This window comes from Nerophis ophidion, linkage group LG22 (genome assembly GCF_033978795.1).
Source record: "Nerophis ophidion isolate RoL-2023_Sa linkage group LG22, RoL_Noph_v1.0, whole genome shotgun sequence".
In the NCBI taxonomy this organism is placed as follows: domain Eukaryota; kingdom Metazoa; phylum Chordata; class Actinopteri; order Syngnathiformes; family Syngnathidae; genus Nerophis; species Nerophis ophidion.
Genome location: NC_084632.1, coordinates 39,995,670 through 40,016,857, shown reverse-complemented (window position 1 = coordinate 40,016,857; position 21,188 = coordinate 39,995,670). Strand labels below are relative to the sequence as shown.

The following is a 21,188-nucleotide window of genomic DNA, read 5'->3' as shown; positions in this document are numbered from 1 at the left end:
CACACACAACAAGAAGGAGACGGAGCAGAAGAACGAGGAAGAGACGTGGCAACGGCGAGGAAGGAGAAGAAATACGCTTGCAAGTTCCGAAATGGAAACAAAGAATTTCATTTCATCCAGGACAGCTCGAAGGGGAAGAAGTATGCTGCCTGCACCTCAATCCTGTCCCCTCCAACCACGCCCCCAACACCCCCATCTCCCGAATTCGGAGGTCTCAAGGTTGGCAAGTATGCATACTGCTAGCCTAAATCGAATTGTATTTATATTTGAATTATATTTATATAGCGCTTTTCTCGAGTGACTCAAAGCGCTTTACATAGTGAAACGCAATACCTAAGTTACATTTAAACCAGTGTAAAATGGGTAAAATGTCTTGCACAAGGACACAACCACAGTGAGTAGGACGGCGGAAGCGGGGAATCGAACCCGGAACCCTCAAGTTGCTGGCACGGCCACTCTACCAACCTAGCTATGCCGCCCGTAAATAGCACGTTAGCATGGATTAGCTTGCCGTCACGCACTGACCAAATATGGCCGATCAGCACTCAATAATGTCGACAAAGCGCACCTTTGTGCATTCGCGCACAGCATAAAACGTTTGGTGGACAAAATGAGACAAAGAAGGAGTGGAAGATTTGACATGGAAATAAACAGTCCACACTATGGTGGGTTCAACAACCGCCAAGACTAGTAGGACGGGGGGCTTTCTAACAATTGGGGAGTTTTGTTTTGTGTCATGTTTGTCCTCACCACCTTACCATAGATCGATTAACGTGGATCACGACATAAACAAGTTGAAAAATTTATTCGGGTGTTACCATTTAGTGGTCAATTGTACGCAGTATGTACTGTACTGTGCAATCTACTAATACAAGTTTCAATCAATCAATCAATCAATAAATCAATCAAACAAAAAACATACTAAAACAAGGTTTGGTAACTTTGGTATTGTTTGCTAACTGGTAATGGACAAATATCTATTGCTGTATGATTATAAAGCTGTATGGAGTGCGGAAGGAAGGAGTTATGGGTGTGTTTAGTGGGACAGGCGAAGGTTAAGTCAGAGAAAATGCGGTAGTTTATGAATTAATAATCGTTTCTTTGCGGCCTGGTAGAAAATGCGTCACGGACCCGCATCGGTTCCCGCGCCGGTGGTTGGGGACCACAGCTGTACGGAATAAATGTACTAACTTGATACCACACTTCTCCCCCTCAGATTGTGATGTTGAACGAAGCCTATTCCAGAGTCGAGTACCGTCTGGAGCGGGAAGGATTTGACAGTGTTCCAGCTCTAATAAGATACTACGTAGGGAACAGAAAACCGGTCTCCCAGGTAGGTCCGACTCTCACTTTTAAAGATAATCTGCTTCTGTAGAGAAACTCCATTCAAAATATTGTTTTTATTTATGTCTTTATTTGACAGGGACAATGAAACATTGCTACACGTAGGTAACTGATGTCAAAGTACATAAGACTTTGAGCCGCAGGCTAATTTGCAACCCTTGTCCCTGGTTAGGCTTTTGAAGAAAAGTAGAGAAAAGTGTAAAACACAAACAAAAGGGTTAAGACAAAGCACAAAAATAAAAACCCAGTTCTAGTACTCACACTTTGGATTTTTCTTAAGCCACTGACAAAGGCTGCCCTTTGTCACGGATTCTGTTCATAACGGAATTTCTAGGCGCAGTCAAGGCGTTGAGGGGATCTGGTTTGGTGACCGCAGGATTAGGTCTCTGCTTTTTGCAGATGATGTGGTCCTGATGGCTTCATCGGGCCAGGATCTTTAGCTCTTGCTGGATCGGTTCGCAGCCGAGTGAAGCGACTGGGATGGAAATCAGCACCTACAAGTCCGAGTCCATGGTTCTTGCCCGGAAAAGGTCGTAGTGCCATCTCCGGGTTGGGGAAGAGACCCTGCCCCAGGTGGAGGAGTTCAAGTACCTCGGAGACTTGTTGATGAGTGAGGGAAGAGTGGATCGTGAGATCGACAGGCGGCGTCTTCAGTAATGTACCGATCCGCTGTAGTGAAGAAGGAGCTGAGACGGACGGCAAAACTCTCAGTTTACCGGTCGATCTACGTTCCCATCCTCACTAATGGTCATGAGCTTTGGGTTTGGACCGAAAGGACAAGATCGCTGGTACAAGCGACCGAAATGAGTTTCCTCCGCCGGGTGGTTGGTGTCTCCCTTAGAGATAGGGTGAGAAGCTCTGTCGTCTGCGAGGAGCTCAAAGTAAAGCTCCTCCACATGGAGAGGAACCAGATGAGGTGGTTCGGGCATCTGGTCAGGATGCCACCCGAACGCCTCCCTATGGAAGTGTTTCAGGCACGTCCAACCGGTAGGAGACCACGGGGAAGACCCAGGACACGTTGGGAAGACTATGTCTCCCGGCTAGCCTGGGAACGCCTCGGGATCTCCCGGGAAGAGCTGGACGAAGTGACTGGGGAGAGGAAAGTCTGGGCTTCCCTACTTAGGCTCCTGCCCCTGCGACCCGACCTCAGATAAGCGGAAGAAGATGGATGGATGGCACTTTTTCAGTTTTGTTGAAAAAAGTTTAATGTCCATAACGTCAAGGCCATTCGAGGGAGTCAAATCGTGGATTAGGATGTTTGCTGCTAGGATCCTGATGAGAGTGCGGAAACATGACCACATCACACCAACTCTCAAATCCCTTCACTGGCTTCCTGTTCCACTCAGAATTGAATTCAAAATCTCCCTACTAACTCACCAGTGCCTCCATGGAAATGCCCCCCTCTACCTCAAAGAACTGCTCACCCCCCAAATCCTCCACACAACACCTCCGCTCCAAACAGGCTAACCTTCTCCAACCTCCACGGACAAAGCTATGATATGGGAGACTGGACTTTCTGCTCTTTTGCTCCCAGTCTGTGGAATGCTCTCCCTGACCACCTGAGGGCACCTCAGGCTGTGGATGCTTTTAAAAAAGGCTTAAAAACCCATCTTTTAAAAAAAAAGCCTTTTTATAGACATGCATGCTGGTTCTAGTTATTGGGCTGTTTCTAGTTTTATATTTTATTTCTTTTTATTATCCTTTTATTATTATTATTATTACTATTTTTTTTTTACACTGTGGCACTTTGAGGTTGTTTGCTCAACGTAAAATGCCTTTTTTACGAATAAAATATATTATTATGAATGAATGAATGAATTATATTTATATAGCGCTTTTCTCTAGTGACTCAAAGCACTTTACATAGTGACACCCAATATCTAAGTTACATTTAAACCAGTGTGGGTGGCACTGGGAGCACGTGGGTAAAGTGTCTTGCCCGAGGAAACAACAGCAGTGACTAGGATGGCGGAAGCGGGAATCGAACCTGCAACCCTCAGGTTGCTGGCACGGCCACTCTACCAACCGAGCTATACCGCTATAATAATTAGTATTATTGTTATTGTTTTCCGCGAGCAGACAAAACAGTGACTTGTCTGTTCTGTCCGTCCATGGCTGGGTGCGCTCAAATTCAATTAAATTCAAGAGTTGGGATTTGGAGTGCGTGCTTGACTCCATTCCCCTTTCAGGTGGTAGGTGCCATCATATTCCAGCCGATCAACCGGGCACTGCCTTTGCGCTGCTTGGAACAGAAGTACGGGCTGTCCAGCGGTCATCGGGAGGCGGGGCTTAGCGACCAGGACCGACGCCGTCAGAAGCGCCTCAGCCTCAACATTACCAACGGACACGCCCACGACCACGCGCACGGCGTGCAGGACGGCACGCACTACCACAATAACTGCATGGGCCGAGGGAGCCAGCTCCGGTTCGTGGACAACACATCACGACCTATTTATTATATGACAGTGCTCCAATTTCTTCAATTTAAAGATGGTTTTACGTTCCAATCTTCACAGATTGAAGGACCGTTGTGGGAGCCAACCAGCGAGTCTCAATCAACTCCAGGATAAAAGGCGGCCATTGAAAGCGCATCAGTCGGAGAGCTTCCTACCACTTGGTCAGTACAAATACTTTTTTTGTCACCTTTAAGAGACCGGAGTAGTAGGAGAGTTTTCAAGCTTATCGTTTTTCCACTCGAGGAATCAGACCTGGTGATGTGTGTAAAGTACTCTATCATCGCTGCATAGTACAGCCATAATAATACATGCATTGATTCTTGACACAAAACCCCAAACATTGTGAAAATCGTAAATAAAAACTTAAAAAATCAATCAATCAATCAATGTTCACATAGATTGTTAGACGCTAAGTGTTCATTTAACTGCTCCGCAACAATTTTTTTCAAGGATTTTTGAAATAAAGGGAAGGTGAGACACCGGTCGGTAGTTTACCATGAGGTCAGGATCGAGGTTAGGTCTTTTAAGAAGACGATGAATAACCGCTTTTTTGAATGCTAGGGGAACAGTGGCATCTCGAACTGTTACCGGGAGGGCATTCCAGAGTACTGGAGCCCGAACGGAAAACGCTCTATAGCCCGCAGACTTTTTTTGGGCTTTGGGAATCACTAACAAGCCGGAGTCCTTTGAACGCAGATTTCTTGCCGGGACATATGGTACAATACAATCGGCAAGATAGGATGGAGCTAGACCGTGTAGTATTTTATACGTAAGTAGTAAAACCTTAAAGTCACATCTTAAGTGCACAGGAAGCCAGTGCAGGTGAGCCAGTACAGGTATATATGTATGTATATATGTATATAAAGGTATATACAGTACAGGTGTAATATGATCAAACTTTCTTGTTCTTGTCAAAAGTCTAGCAGCCGCATTTTGTACCAACTGTAATCTTTTAATGCTAGACATGGGGAGACCCGAAAATAATACGTTACAGTAATCGAGACGAGACGTAACAAACGCATGGATAATGATCTCAGCGTCTTTAGTGGACAGAATGGAGCGAATTTTAGCGATATTACGGAGATGAAAGAAGGCCGTTTTAGTAACGCTTTTAATGTTTGCCTCAAAGGAGAGAGTTGGGTCGAAGATAATACCCAGATTCTTTACCGTGTCGCCTTGTTTAATTGTTTGGTTGTCAAATGTTAGAGTTGTATTATTAAATAGAGTTCGGTGTCTAGCAGGACCGATAATCAGCATTTCCGTTTTTTTGGCGTTGAGTTGCAAAAAGTTAGCGGACATCCATTGTTTAATTTCATTAAGACACGCCTCCAGCTGACTACAATCCGGCGTGTTCAACTTATATTCAATTTAATAGACTGCAAAGACAAAATATTTAATGTTCGAACTGAGAAACTTCATTTTTTCGGGCAAATAATTATGAACTTACAATTTAATGGCAGCAACATGTGCAAAAAAGTTGGCACATGGGGCATTTTTACCACTGTGTTACATGGCCTTTCCTTTTAATTACACTCTGTAAACGTTTGGGAACTGAGGAGACACATTTTTTAAGCTTTTCAGGTGGAATTCTGTCCCATTCTTGCTTGATGTACAGCTTAAGTTGCCAAGCCACATGGTCTTGCTGAAATAAGCAGGGGCGTCCATGATAACGTTGCTTGGATGACAACATATGTTGTTCCAAAACCTGTAAGTACATTTCAGCATTAATGGTGCCTTTACAGATGTGTAAGTTACCCATGCTTTGGTCACTAATATACCCCCATACCATCACAGATGTTGGCTTTTTAACTTTGCGCCTATACCTTTGGTCCGGAGGACACCATGTCTACGGTTTCCAAAAACAATTCGAAATGTGTACTCGTCAGACAATAGAACACTTTTCCACTTTGCATCAGTCCATCATAGATGAGCTCGGGCCCAGCGAGGCCGGCAGCATTTCTGGGTGTTGTTGATAAAATGCTTTCGCTTTGCATATTAGTGTCAGGACGTGGTTTTCGCAGCTTACTGCGAGGTTTGTTCTCCCGGAATGCAAACGGACTATTCCGGACGAGGCTTCCAGGTAGGAACATATTTATTAATCTAACTACAAAATAACAGGCAAACAACAAAGGCAAGCGTGCCTGTCGCAGGTGGAAGCTAAGGCAAAAAACTTAGCACATGAAACTATAGACCTCATCAAACTGTGGCATGTATTAACTAAGACTTACTTGGCAAGGCATGAAGTCAACAAACAGCATGAACTATGGTATTGCATGAAACAAGCATGAAACTACTAATGACGCCAGGTCGAGTGATCAGAAAAGGCGGGCTTAAATAGTGCCTGATTAGTGCTCGGGCAGCAGTTGAGCTGGCAAACACCAATCAGAGACAGGTGGAAACAGTACACAACCATGGTAACCAAAACAAACAAGGGTGCCCAAAAACAGGAACTAAGGGAGTCCAAAACTAAGAGAACATAACAAAAACATGTTACGGACAACGGATCATGACAATTGGAGTTTTAACTTGCACTTACAGACGTAGCAGCGAACTTTAGTTACCGACAGTGGTTTTCTGCAGTCTTCCTGAGCCCATGTGGTGATAACCTTTACACACTGATGTGGCTTTTTGATGCAGTACCGCCTGAGGGATCGAAGGTCCGTAATATCATGGCTTACGTGCAGCGATTTCTCCAGATTCTCTGAACCCTTTGATGATATTACGGGCCGTAGATGGTGAAATCCCTCAATTCCTTGCAATAGCTCGTTGAGAAATGTTCTTAAAGTGTTCGACAATAAAGTGGTGACCCTGACCCCCATCCTTGCTGGTGAATGACCGAGCATTTCACGGCACCCACCTGTTCCCAATTATCCCGTTCACCTGCGGGATGTTCCAAATAAGTGTTTGACGAGCGTTCCTCAACTTTCTCGGTCTTTTTGCCACTTGTGCCAGCTTTTTGGACCCACGTTGCAGGCATCAAATTCCAGTTCGATCGTTAAGTGTCTTGTCTTTGCAGTCTATTCAATTGAATATAGTTTGAACAGGATTTGCAAATCATTATATTCTCTTTTTATTTACGATTTTTGGGGTTTGTGCATCTCTTGTCCTCCTTAAATGTGTGTGTTTCCTCCGTTCTAATGTCAAACACGTTCTTTTCCCGACCCCAGGATCCAAACCCCAGCACCAGCATCCATCAGACCCCCTTCTCCAGAGCCTAAATGCCAAGTCTCCGGTGTTTCGTACGGGCAGCGAGCCATTGCTGAGTCCATCCGTCACGAGGAGGTTGGCAGAGTCACTAGCAGGTCAGAGCATTGAGGTGAAACAAAACGCCAATACACCGGATCCAGAAATAAGCTCTTACATAAGACGTCACTCTGAAGGAAGCAAACACAGTCGTTGGTTCGTTCGAAGAAGCCCTTTAATTTCCTGCCCCGGCTTGCGTATGAATAGGAAATTAAAAATGGTATTGTTTGCTCAAGTCACATATTAAATTGTAAGAGACAGCTAAGTCAAGCGTTGAATTCGTTATCAGAGGTTTCCTCTTTTCCATGTTGGTAAGGCTTAAAGTGTATACACTAGGGTTGTACGGTATACCGGTACTAGTATAGTACAGCGATACTAATTGATCACCTTCGGTACTTTACCGGTCTCGCACGCCCACGTCGAAGTCATTGCAGAGGAGCATGTTCGGCAGCACATGATCACCGAGTACTTACAGGAAGACACAGTGTGTAGACAGAAAAGGGAGAACGGATGCATTTTGGCGTACTAAACCTAAAGGTGAAGCTACTAAGACATGGCTAGCTAGCTAGAGGCTAACGTCCATCCGCAGTGTTTTAGCTACTTCTAAATCACTAATCCGCATTTCCACGGCGACGAATAAAGTAAGTTTCTTACAAGTATCATCCCTGCAGGACGACAAATAGCTAAACATGCTTCACTACACACCGGCGTCAATTTATAAATAAACACCATTGGTGGATTGACGGTGATAGATATCTACATATATCCATGTTCAAGAGTTATTTCTTTCTATAGTCATATTTGAAATAGCTAATGTTTTCCATTTGTACTCTTTTTATTTTTTAATCTCATGTCCATGGTACACTGCAAGTTAACCTTGGCTTTAGGATTGTGAGGAGTAGCAATACTCCCTTCTTATCTCATCCTGTTCTCAGCTAAGGAGAACAATAGACATGTGTACTTGTTCTGAAGGGTGGGGGCATTGGCATATTGAAAAAGACAACACTGCTGTAATGTTTTCAGATCAACTAGGTGACGTGAATTGAATGTGTTGTTTCTAGGTTGGTCTCTCCAAAGCTTTGGAATAAATTGCAAAAATACCTATTCTGTTCTGGGTGATCATTTAAACTCAGTTTATGTGTCATCAAAAGAATTTGGGATTGACCAGCAACTTAAATTCCCTTGGAAGAACATCTGGTCCAAACGCAACAGGATCTACACCTAACATCCACTGTAATGATACCAAGTACAGGCACGTATCTAGTTGATACTACTATGATTATGACGAAATGTTTTGGCATCACAATTAGAGATGTCCGATAATTTCAACAGTCCGATATTATCGGACATCTCTAATTGTGATGCCAAAAAATATCGACATAATCATAGAAACCGATAAATGCTTTAAAATGTAATATCGGATATTATCTGTATCTGTTTTAAAAAAGTAAAATTTATGACTTTTAAAAACGCCGCTGTACTGAGTGGTACACGGACGTAGGGAGAAGTACAGAGCGCCAATAAACCTTAAAGGCACTGCCTTTGCGTGCCGGCCTAATCACGTAATACCTATGGCTTTTCATAAACACAAGTGAATGCAAGGCATACTTGGTCAACAGCCATACAGGTCACACTGAGAGTGGCCGTGTAAACAACTTAAACACCGTTGCAAATATGCGCCACACTGTGAACCCACACCAAACGAGAATGACAAACACATTTCGGGAGAACATCCGCACCGTAACACAACAGAACACCCAGCACTAACTCTTCCGGGACACTACAATATATACTCAACCCCCACAATCACTTATTTTCTGATTGTTTTATATTTGCAGGTCAGCCTATCAGAGGCTCCGACAGCCAGCTGTGCCCCAAACCTCCACCCAAGCCCAGCAAAGTCCCGCTGACCCGGTTGCCTCGTTTCCCCTGCCTCCAGCTCCCGGGTCCCTCTACCACCGTCACAGACCCCTCATCTACCACTCTGGACTCTTCGTGCGTGGACACTCATGTCAGCTCGTGGCGGCTCGGAGGTAATTTCTCCGTTTGTTTTGATGTCGATGCAATGATGCTCGCATCACAAGACAGTAGTCTGAAACTAAACGGTCTCGTACGCTTCACAGCATTTCCACTTGAAAAAGTACGTGGAAACTTTCACACTTGCGGGGAAGGGAGGGTTGAGTGGGTGGAAAGACTTGTGGCAAAAATGTTTCTTTCCATTGGTCAAAAAAAAAAAGGACAAAACAATCTATGTTGTATTGAATTATTACTTAAAATGATCACTTTAAAATGATTTATGTGGAAAAAATATCGCATATGTTGTGTGGTTGCCGTATAAAAACATCAAAGTTTTGACCATCCATCCATCCATTTTCTACCGCTTATTCCCTTTCGGGGTCGCGGGGGGCGCTGGCGCCTATCTCAGCTACAATCGGGCGGAAGGCGGGGTACACCCTGGACAAGTCGCCACCTCATCGCAGGGCCCAAAGAGCATAAAACAAATAATAGTTCAAACATAAAATCGACAGATATATCGGAAAGTTGATCTTGAAATTTACGTGTTAAAAGTTAAAAAAAATAACTAATAAAAATGCATCACTTTATGAGTGGGGAACTTTTCGGATTGCAAATATATTTATCAATAAATGATAAATGGGTTGTACTTGTATAGCGCTTTTCTACCTTCAAGGTACTCAAAGCACTTTGACACTACTTCCACATTTACCCATTCACACACACATTCACACACTGATGGAGGGAGCTGCCATGCAAGGCGCCAACCAGCACCCATCAGGAGCAAGGGTGAAGTGTCTTGCTCAGGACACAACGGACAGGACGAGGTTGGTTCTAGGTGGGATTTGAACCAGTGACCCTCGGGTTGCGCACGGCCACTCTCCCACTGCGTATTTAGTAGGATTTTATTTAAATTTTCACTGTTAATACGCAAAAATATTAAAAAATTAAAATCAATGGTGTTATTGATTATTATTATTATTATTATTATTGATCTTTGAGGGCTTTAATTGCTAAATAAAGGAACTCTCCTGAAGGACTCAATAAAGTACTATTTATTTATCTAAATACTGCATATTTCTGTTTTACTATAAAGTTGTCTTTGACAAAAAAAGCCATAAAACCTTATTTGTTTTACTTTATATCAACCTCAAGTTGATATAGAGATTTACTCTAAGCATTGAATAAAAAATGTTAACACCTGGGGATAAGTTGATTGGCAACACTAAATGGTCCCTAGTGTGTGAATGTTGTCTGTCTATCTGTGTTGGCCCTGCGATGAGGTGGCGACTTGTCCAGGGTGTACCCCGCCTTCCGCCCGATTGCAGCTGAGATAGGCGCCCGCCTCCCCAAAAAGGGAATAAGCGGTAGAAAATGGAGGGATGAAATAATAATTTGACTTATTTTTAACATTTTAGTGACTGAGACCCTCTATGCTCCCCAGGAGCCCTAAGGATTTAAAAAAAATTCCATATATTTTGTTATGGTTTGAAAATGAAAAATATCAAATTGGCCCCGCATGCTTAGTGGGGGAAGAGTGGATGGTGAGATCGACAGGCGGATCGGTGCGGCGTCTTCAGTAATGCGGACGTTGTACCGATCCGTTGTGGTGAAGAAGGAGCTGAGCCGGAAGGCAAAGCTCTCAATTAAAGGGACGGCGTGGCGCAGTTTTAGAGTGGCCGTGCGCAACCCGAGGGTCCCTGGTTCAAATCCCACCTAGTACCAACCTCGTCACGTCCGTTGTGTCCAGAGCAAGACACTTCACCCTTGCTCCTGATGGGTGCTGGTTGGCGCCTTGCATGGCAGCTCCCTCCATCAGTGTGTGAATGTGTGTGTGAATGGGTGAATGTGGAAGTAGTGTCAAAGCGCTTTGAGTACCTTGAAGGTAGAAAAGCGCTATACAAGTACAACCCATTTAATTTACCGGTCGATCTACGTTCCCATCCTCACCTATGGTCATGAGCTTTGGGTCATGACCGAAAGGATAAGATCACGGGTACAAGCGGCCGAAATGAGTTTGGGTCTCTCCCTTAGAGATAGGGTGAGAAGCTCTGTCATCCGGGAGGAACTCAAAGTAAAGCCGCTGCTCCTTCACATCGAGAGGAGCCAGATGAGGTGGTTCGGGCATCTGGTCAGGATGCCACCCGAACGCCTCCCTAGGGAGGTGTTTAGGGCACGTCCAACCGGTAGGAGGCCACGGGGAAGACCCAGGACACGTTAGGAAGACTATGTCTCCCGGCTGGCCTGGGAACGCCTCGGGATCCCCTGGGAAGAGCTAGACGAAGTGGCTGGGGAGAGGGGAGTCTGGGTTTCCCTGCTTAGGCTGTTGCCCCCGCGACCCGACCTCGGATAAGCGGAAGATGATGGATGGATTTTCAAAGTGGAATATTTGATGTGAAGGAATTGGATGAGGTGGTTCGGGCATCTGGTCAGGATGCCACCCGAACGCCTCCCTAGGGAGGTGTTTAGGGCACGTCCAACCGGTAGGAGGCCACGGGAAAGACCCAGGACACGTTGGGAAGACTATGTCTCCCGGCTGGCCTGGGAACGCCTCGGGATCCCCCGGGAAGAGCTAGACGAAGTGGCTGGGGAGAGGGAAGTCTGGGTTTCCCTGCTTAGGCTGTTGCCCCCGCGACCCGACCTCGGATAAGCGGAAGATGATGGATGGATTTTCAAAGTGGAATATTTGATGTGAAGGAATTGGATGAGGTGGTTCGGGCATCTGGTCAGGATGCCACCCGAACGCCTCCCTAGGGAGGTGTTTAGGGCACGTCCAACCGGTAGGAGGCCACGGGAAAGACCCAGGACACGTTGGGAAGACTATGTCTCCCGGCTGGCCTGGGAACGCCTCGGGATCCCCCGGGAAGAGTTAGACGAAGTGGCTGGGGAGAGGGAAGTCTGGGTTTCCCTGCTTAGGCTGTTGCCCCCGCGACCCGACCTCGGATAAGCGGAAGATGATGGATGGATTTTCAAAGTGGAATATTTGATGTGAAGGAATTGGATGAGGTGGTTCGGGCATCTGGTCAGGATGCCACCCGAACGCCTCCCTAGGGAGGTGTTTAGGGCACGTCCAACCGGTAGGAGGCCACGGGAAAGACCCAGGACACGTTGGGAAGACTATGTCTCCCGGCTGGCCTGGGAACGCCTCGGGATCCCCCGGGAAGAGCTAGACGAAGTGGCTGGGGAGAGGGAAGTCTGGGTTTCCCTGCTTAGGCTGTTGCCCCCGCGACCCGACCTCGGATAAGCGGAAGATGATGGATGGATGGATGGATGGATGCTTAGGTTTTCTGTGTGGAAAAAGTTTGGACACCCCTGCCCTACATAGAACCCCCGTACAAATGTGATGAACATTGTGAAATATAGTACAGTCATCAAATTGGAGCATAATGTGTCCAGTAATAAATGTTCTCCCACAGATCCAGTGAAGCATACCCACCCCGACTCCGGCTTCTCCAGCTGTGCAGTTCCACCGATCCCATACCCAGACTTTGAACGCCTACCACCCGCTCCTGCAGACCTCAGGCCCTGCAGCCCGCTGGAATGGAACAACCCGACCTCCTCAGACAACGCCCATGAACTCGAGCAGCTGCCGTGCAGCTATGTTGAGAGATTGAGGCAAGAGGGGGAGGTCGGCGGCACGGTGGGCGAGGGGGAGCCGGCGGGCGGCCGGCGGGGGATGGACAGAAGCTCCTACCACCACGCCATTGCCGCTTTGGAAAACACCAGCGACGAAGAAGAGGAGGAGGGGGGGGACGAAGGGGGTGAGAAGAGGAGCCTTTTTCTGAGACCCGTGCTGGAGACGGAGTCGGCGTTCCGGCCAACGGAGTTCAACTCTCGACTTCTGCCCGCGGAAAACAAACCGCTGGAGATGTTGGTCTTGAAGAGAGCCAAGGAGCTGCTGCTGAGCCACAACCACCACAGCATAGCCAGACACCTGCTGATGGTGGACTGCCAGGTAAGCAAACTCATCAACATAGCGCCTAAAAAGCCTGACCTCAACCTTTACGCGTCATTCCAAGTCAGCGCCGAGCATATTTGTCAAACCACATCTAAAGCCTCAGACCGCCCTTTGAATACTGACCAACCAGTCTTGGCTTTTTTTCCCCTCATGTCAGCTTTCTGCTGCCAAATGCAGCTTGTTGTTGTTGCTGAACTCTCGGGGGGATTTTTGGACACTTAATTGTCACATCCTGCTTGTACAAACCCTGTTTCCATATGAGTTGGGAAATTGTGTTCGATGTAAATATAAACAGAATACAATGATTTGCAAATCCTTTTCAACCCATATTCAGTTGAATGAACTACAAAGACAACATATTTGATGTTCAAACTCATAAACTAATAATTAACTTGGAATTTCATGGCTGCAACACGTGCCAAAGTAGTTGGGAAAGGGCATGTTCACCACTGTGTTACATCACCTTTGCTTTTAACAACACTCAATGGGAACTGAGGAAACTATTTGTTGAAGCTTTGAAAGTGGAATTCTTTCCCATTCGTGTTTTATGTAGAGCTTCAGTCGTTCAACAGTCCGGGGTCTCCGCTGTCGTATTTTACGCTTCATAATGCGCCACACATTTTTAATGGGAGACAGGTCTGGACTGCAGGCGGGCCAGGAAAGTACCCGCAGTCTTTTACTACCAAGCCACGCTGTTGTAACACGTGCTGAACGTGGCTTGGCAATGTCTTGCTGAAATAAGCAGGGGCGTCCATGAAAAAGACGGCGCTTAGATGGCAGCATATGTTGTTCCAAAACCTGTATGTACCTTTCAGCATTAATGGTTCCTTCTCAGATGTGTAAGTTACCCATGCCTTGTGCACTAATGCACCCCCATACCATCACAGATGCTGGCTTTTGAACTCTGCGTGGATGGTTCACTTCCTCTTTGGTCCGGATGACACGATGTTGAATATTTCAAAAAACAATTTGAAATGTGGACTCGTCAGACCACAGAACACTTTTCCACTTTGCATTAGTCCATCTTAGATGATCTCGGGGCCCGGAGAAGCTGACGCCGTTTCTGGATGTTGTTGATAAATGGCTTTCGCTTTGCATCGTAGAGCTTTAACTTGCAATTACAAATGTAGCGACAAACTGTATTTGGTGACAGTGGTTTTCTGAAGTGGTCCTGAGCCCATGTGGTGATATCCTTTATAAATTGACGTTGGTTTTTGAGGGATCGAAGGTCACGGTCATTCAATGTTGGTTTCCGACCATGCTGCTTACGTGGAGTGATTTCTCCAGACTCTCTGAACCTTTTGATGATATTATGGAGCGTAGATGTTGAAATCCCTAAATTTCTTGCAATTGCACTTTGAGAAACGTTGTTCTTAAACTGTTTGACTATTTGCTCACGCAGTTGTGGACAAAGGGGTGTACCTCGCCCCATCCTTTCTTGTGAAAGACTGAGCATTTTTTAGGGAAGCTGTTTTTATACCCAATCATGGCACCCACCTGTTCCCAATTAGCCTGCACACCTGTGGGATGTTCCCAATAAGTGTTTGATGAGCATTCCTCAACTTTATCAGTATTTATTGCCACCTTTCCCAACTTCTTTGTCAAATGTTGCTGGAATCAAATTCTAAAGTTAATGATTTTTTGCAACAACAAAAAAAATGTTTATCAGTTTGAACTTTAAATATGTTGTCTTTGTAGCATATTCAACTGAATATGGGTTGAAAATGATTTGCAAATCATTGTATTCTGTTTATATTTACATCTAACACAATTTCCAAACTGATATAGAAACAGGGTTTGTAAATAAATGTGTACTACAATGTAACTTTGTTAGATGACATCAAACAATGATTTTGTAGCACTTAGGCCCCGTTTACACTAAGCTGGATAATGTTATCCAGGGTAAGTCACACCTAACTTTGTCTGTATCCTCACACAACAATGCCACCGTTTAAGACCCACAATATAAATATATTGCACTTTTGCATATGCATCCACATATATGGATGTATGTTTTATTGTCCTTATATTCCAGCCAGAAAACCCATTTTGGGGGGGAATTGAGATTATTATTATGATGCGTTCAAGAGAAGAAGCTGTTACAGAACCAGGAGGTTCTGCTACGGAGGCTGCGGAACCTCTTTCTAGAGTCCAGCAGTGAGAACAGTCCTTGGTGGGGGTGGGAGGAGTCTCTGCAGATTTTCTGAGCCCTGGTCAGGCAGCGGCTTTTTGCGATCTCCTGGATTGGAGGAAGGGGAGTCTTCAATCAATCAATCAATGTTTATTTATATAGCCCCAAATCACAAATGTCTCAAAGGACTGCACAAATCATTACGACTACGACATCCTCGGAAGAACCCACAAAAGAGCAAGGAAAACTCACACCCAGTGGGCAGGGAGAATTCACATCCAGTGGGACGCCAGTGACAATGCTGACTATGAGAAACCTTGGAGAGGACCTCAGATGTGGCCAACCCCCAACCTCCCTAGGGGACCGAAAGCAATGGATGTCGAGCGGGTCTAACATGATACTGTGAAAGTTCAATCCATAGTGGCTCCAACACAGCCGCGAGAGTTCAGTTCAAGCGGATCCAAGACAGCAGCGAGAGTCCCGTCCACAGGAAACAATCTCAAGCGGAGGCGCATCAGCAGCGTAGAGATGTCCCCAACCGATACAGGCGAGCGGTCCATCCTGGGTCTCGACTCTGGACAGCCAGTACTTCATCCATGGTCATCGGACCGGACCCCCTCCACAAGGGAGGGGGGGACATAGGAGAAAGAAAAGAAGCGGCAGATCAACTGGTCTAAAAAGGAGGTCTATTTAAAGGCTAGAGTATACAGATGAGTTTTAAGGTGAGACTTAAATGCTTCTACTGAGGTAGCATCTCGAACTGTTACCGGGAGGGCATTCCAGAGTACTGGAGCCCGAACGGAAAACGCTCTATAGCCCGCAGACTTTTTTTGGGCTCTAGGAATCACTAATAAGCCGGAGTCTTTTGAATGCAGATTTCTTGCCGGGACATATGGTACAATACAATCGGCAAGATAGGATGGAGCTAGACCGTGTAGTATTTTATACGTAAGTAGTAAAACCTTAAAATCACATCTTAAGTGCACAGGAAGCCAGTGTAGGTGAGCCAGTACAGGTGTATATGTATGTATATATGTATATAAAGGTATATACAGTACAGGTATATATGTATGTATATATGTATATAAAGGTATATACAGTACAGGTATATATGTATGTATATATGTATATAAAGGTATATACAGTACAGGTATATATGTATGTATATATGTATATAAAGGTATATACAGTACAGGTATATATGTATGTATATATGTATATAAAGGTATATACAGTACAGGTATATATGTATGTATATATGTATATAAAGGTATATACAGTACAGGTATATATGTATGTATATATGTATATAAAGGTATATACAGTACAGGTGTAATGTGATCAAACTTTCTTGTTCTTGTCAAAAGTCTAGCAGCCGCATTTTGTACCAACTGTAATCTTTTAATGCTAGACATGGGGAGACCCGAAAATAATACGTTACAGAGTCTTGATGATCTGTTTCGCCGTCCTCACCACTCCCGTTATCGACTTCCAGTCTGAGGCACTGCAGGCTCTAGTTGGTCAGTAGGCTCTCTGGTCCAATCCTTTTTGGTGACTTTATAAACTCTGGACCTAGACGTTGAGTCCGTGACATACACGGCGGACAATACTGATGTCAAATGACAAATGACTTCGCCGTTTTCCTCGTCTGCCAGGTAATACAAAGCACACGCTACCGTTTTTTTTTATCACATCCAGGGGAGCCCGCATTCTGGTTGACTCTCCTTCGAAAAATGGACAAAGTTTTTCGGTAAGAATCACAGCAGACCTGGACATTGGAAAGTTCTCTTGCCGTCTGAGAAGTGTTGTATCCCAAATAGCTGCAATCTCTTTCTCTTAAGACGGGGGTCGGCAACCCGCGGCTTTTTAGCGCCGCCCTGGTGGCTCTCTGGAGATTTTTCAAAAATGTCTGAAAAATGGAAAAAAATGAGGGGAAAAAAATAAATTTTTTGTTTTAATATGGTTTCTGCAGGAGGACAAACATGACACAAACCTACCTAATTTTTATGAAGCACACTGTTTTTATTAAAGGGGAACATTATCACAATTTCAAAAGGGTTAAAATCAATAAAAATCAGTTCCCAGTGGCATGTTGTATTTTTTGAAGTTTTTATTTTTATTTTACCAGTCTCCGAATATCCCTAAAAAAAAGCTTTAAAGTGCTTTATTTTCGCTATTTGCGATGCGACTGTCCATTTCTCTGTGACGTCACACAGTGCGGCCAATGTAAACAAACAATGGCGAATAGCACATTGCTATTAGCTCGGATTCAAACTCGGATTTCAGCGGCTTAAGCGATTCAACAGATTACGCATGTATTGAAACGGATGGTTGGAGTATGAAAGTATTGAAGAAGAAACTGAAGCTATTGAGCGAATAGCTATTGACGCTATTCATAGCCATAGCATGGCCGAATAGCTGCGTTAGCATCGCCGGTAAAATGTGCGGACCAAACAATCGGGACTTTCGCATCTTGTGACACTGGAGCAACTTAAATCCGTCGATTGGTAAGTGTTTGTTTCGCATTAAATGTGGGTGGAAGGAAACGTAATATAGTTGCAAATGCATCTACAGGTTATCCATACATCTCTGTGCCATGTCTGCTTTAGCACCGCCGGTAAATAGCATGTTAGCATCGATTAGCTGGCAATCACGCCGCGACCAAATATGTGTGATTAGCACATAAGTCAACATCAACAAAACTCACCTTTGTGATTTCGTTGACTATCGTTGCAAATGCAGCTGCAGGTTATCCATACATCTCTGTGCCATGTCTGCCATCGCCGGTAAAATGTGGAGACACTCCGGCACATTCAATGGGGGTCTGGCGGCAGACATTTTCGCATCTTTGGGCCAGTGGTGCAACTTGAATCCCTCCCTGTTAGTGTTGTTACACCCTCCGACAACACACCGACGAGGCATGATGTCTCCAAGGTTCCAAAAAATAGTCGGAAAATAACAGAGCTGAGACCCAATATTTACAATGTGTTGAAAATGAAAATGGCGACTGTGTTACCTCGGCGACGTCACATTCTGACGTCATCGCAAAAAGAGTTATAAACAGAAAGGCGTTTAATTCGCCCAAATTCACCCATTTAGAATTCGGAAATCGGTTAAAAAAATATATGGTCTTTTTTCTGCACCATCAAGGTATATATTGACGCTTACATAGGTCTGCTGATAATGTTCCCCTTTAAACATGCTTCACTGATTCGAGTATTTGGCGAGCGCCGTTTTGTCCTACTAATTTTGGCGGTCCTTAAACTCATCGTGGTTTGTTTACATCAGGGGTCACCAACGGTCAACAGGTCGCCCGTAAGGACCAGATGAGTCCCCCGCTGGCCTGTTCTAAAAATAGCTCAAATAGCAGCACTTACCAGTGAGCTGCATCTATTTTTGAAATTGTATTTATTTACTAGCAAGCTGGTCTCGCTTTGCTCGACATTTTTAATTCTAAGAGAGACAAAACTCAAATAGAATTTGAAATTCCAAGAAAATATTTTAAAGACTTGGTCTTCACTTGTTTAAATAAATTCATTTATTTTTTTACTTTGCTTCTTATAACTTTCAGAAAGACAATTTTAGAGAAAATATACAACCTTAAAAATGATTTTAGGATTTTTAAACACGTATACCTTTTTACCTTTTAAATTCCGTCCTCTTCTTTCCTGACAATTTAAATCAATGTTCAAGTAAATTTATTTTTTATTGTAAAGAATAATAAATACATTTTAATTCAATTCTTCATTTTAGCTTCTTTTTTTTCGACGAAGAATATTTGTGAAATGTTTCTTCAAACTTATTGTGATTAACATTCAAATTTAAATCTTATTTCAAAGTCTTTTGAATTTCTTTTAAAATTTTATTTCTGGAAAATCTAGAAGAAATAATGATTTGTCTTTGTTAGAAATATAGCTTGGTCCAATTTGTTATATATTCTAACAAACTGCAGATTGGATTTTAACCTATTTAAAACATGTCATCAAAATTCTAAAATAATCTTAATCAGGAAAAATAACTAATGATGTTCCATAAATTCTTTTTTAAATTTTTTCAAAAAGATTCGAATTAGCTAGTTTTTCTCTTCTTTTTTTCGGTTAAATTTTGAATTTTAAAGAGTCGAAATTGAAGATCAACTATGTTTCAAAATTTTATTTTAATTTTTTTCCTGTTTTTCTTCTTTTAAACCGTTCAATTAAGTGGTTTTTTTCATCATTTATTCTCGACAAAAAACCTTCCGTAAAAGGAACAAAAATGTACGACGGAATGACAGACAGAAATACCCATTTTTTTTATATATATATAGATTTATTTATTAAAGGTAAGTTGAGCAAATTGGCTATTTCTGGCAATTTATTTAATTGTGTATCAAACTGGTAGCCCTTGGCATTAATCAGTACCCAAGAAGTAGCTCTTGCTTTCAAAAAGGTTGCTGACCCCTGCTTGACATGTATAACTTTCTCCGACTTTCTAGGACGTGTTTTATGCCACTTCTTTTTCTGTCTCATTTTGTCCACCTAACTTATTAACATTGTGCATGAGTTTTGTTGATGTTATTGACTTGTGTGGAGTGCTAATCAGACATATTTGGTCACTGCAAGCTAATCGATGCTAACATGCTATTTAGGCTAGCTATATGTACATATTGCATCATTATGCCTCATTTGTAGCTATATTTGAGCTCATTTGGTTTCCTTTAAGTGCTGTTAATTCAATTTATATCTCATGACACACTATCTATATGTAATATGGCTTTTAATTGTTTGCGGCTCCAGACAGATTTGTTTTTGTATATTAGCTCTTTCAACATTTTGGGTTGCCGACCCCTGTCTTAAGGTATTCAGGTGGGATTTCCACAAGCGTCCGTACAGAAGGAAGGAGAAACACGGGCATGTCCTCCATATTTCCGGGGGTTAGCTCCGATTTATCAAACCGCTTTATTATGAAGCTGGCTGTGCCGTGTTCTTTCTGGCGTCACTTCCTCTCCGAACTCAGTTTGTGAACGATCAATGAGTCCACACAAAGCTAAGAGCCGGAGATTCAAGAAATACACGGCGCGCTTACCCGTGTAAAAAATTGTCCATAAACACTGGTTTAGCGTGGCTGAAACGGGGCTTAGGCTACAAAATTATTTGTTGAAGCGGTTATAAGGCTTAGTGTAGACATAGCCCAGGGGTGTCCAAAGTGTGGCCCGGGGGGCCATTTGTGGCCCGCAGCTAATCGTTTACCGGCCAGCCACACATTCTGCAAAAATTGCAAAATTGATAGTATTGCAAAAATTTAAAAAAAAATTTTTTTTAAGTGGAATGAGGTGAAATCTAATGAGAAAAAGTGGCAATGTTGAGACAAAGCTGCCATGCAGGCAGTTTTTTTTCCTTCTGTCTTTATTTTTATTTTTTTTCCATTGCTCCAAAAAAAAGGAGAAAAAAAATCTGTTATTACTTAAAAATGATCACTTTAAAATGTTTTATGTGGAAAAAATGTTGCATATGTTGTGTGGTTGCCATATAAAAAACATCAACGTTTTCACAAAAGAGCATAAAACAAACAAAATAATAGTTCAAACTTAAAATCGACAGATATATCGGAAGTTGATCTTGAAATTTAAGTGTTAAAAGTTTAAAAAAAAAAAAAGACTAATAAAAACGTATCACTTTATGAGTGGGGAACCTTTCGGATCTCAAATATATTTAGTAGGATTTTATTTAACTTGTCACTGTGATTACTCAAAAATATTAAATCATTAAAATCAATGGCGTCCTGCATTATTGATTTATGAGGGGTTTTAATTGCTAAATAAAGGAACTCTACTAAAAGAATCAATAAAGTACTATCTATCTATCCATCTAAATACTGCATATTTCAGTTTTACTATAAAAAACAAAGTTGTCTTTGACAGAAAAGGCATAAAACCTTATTTGTTTTACTTTATATCAACCTCAAGTTGATATAGAGATTCACTGTAAGCATTCAATAAAAAATAATAATAATAATTTGACTTATTTTTAACAATTTAGTGACTGAGACCCAGGAGCTCTAAGGA

General features: G+C 43.2%; 1 protein-coding gene and 1 long non-coding RNA gene across 6 annotated transcripts in view; one reads left to right on the top strand and one right to left on the bottom strand.

Annotated features, from left to right (window-relative positions):
- Nucleotides 1-21,188, top strand: part of bcar3 (BCAR3 adaptor protein, NSP family member) — a 189,569-nt gene that overhangs the window by 145,522 nt on the left and 22,859 nt on the right. For all 5 annotated transcript variants that reach the window (XM_061883825.1, XM_061883823.1, XM_061883824.1 and 2 more), the window contains 6 exons: nt 1,217-1,333; nt 3,534-3,769; nt 3,861-3,961; nt 6,968-7,102; nt 8,882-9,076; nt 12,473-13,011. In XM_061883825.1, the coding sequence (XP_061739809.1) occupies nt 1,217-1,333; nt 3,534-3,769; nt 3,861-3,961; nt 6,968-7,102; nt 8,882-9,076; nt 12,473-13,011 (1,323 nt within the window). The remainder of the gene's footprint in view (nt 1-1,216; nt 1,334-3,533; nt 3,770-3,860; nt 3,962-6,967; nt 7,103-8,881; nt 9,077-12,472; nt 13,012-21,188) is intronic.
- The window catches only part of LOC133540853 (uncharacterized), a 31,332-nt gene continuing 26,584 nt past the window's right edge, over nt 16,441-21,188 (bottom strand). Inside the window, exon 5 of the long non-coding RNA XR_009803741.1 lies at nt 16,441-17,054. This is a non-coding gene — a long non-coding RNA (uncharacterized LOC133540853). The remainder of the gene's footprint in view (nt 17,055-21,188) is intronic.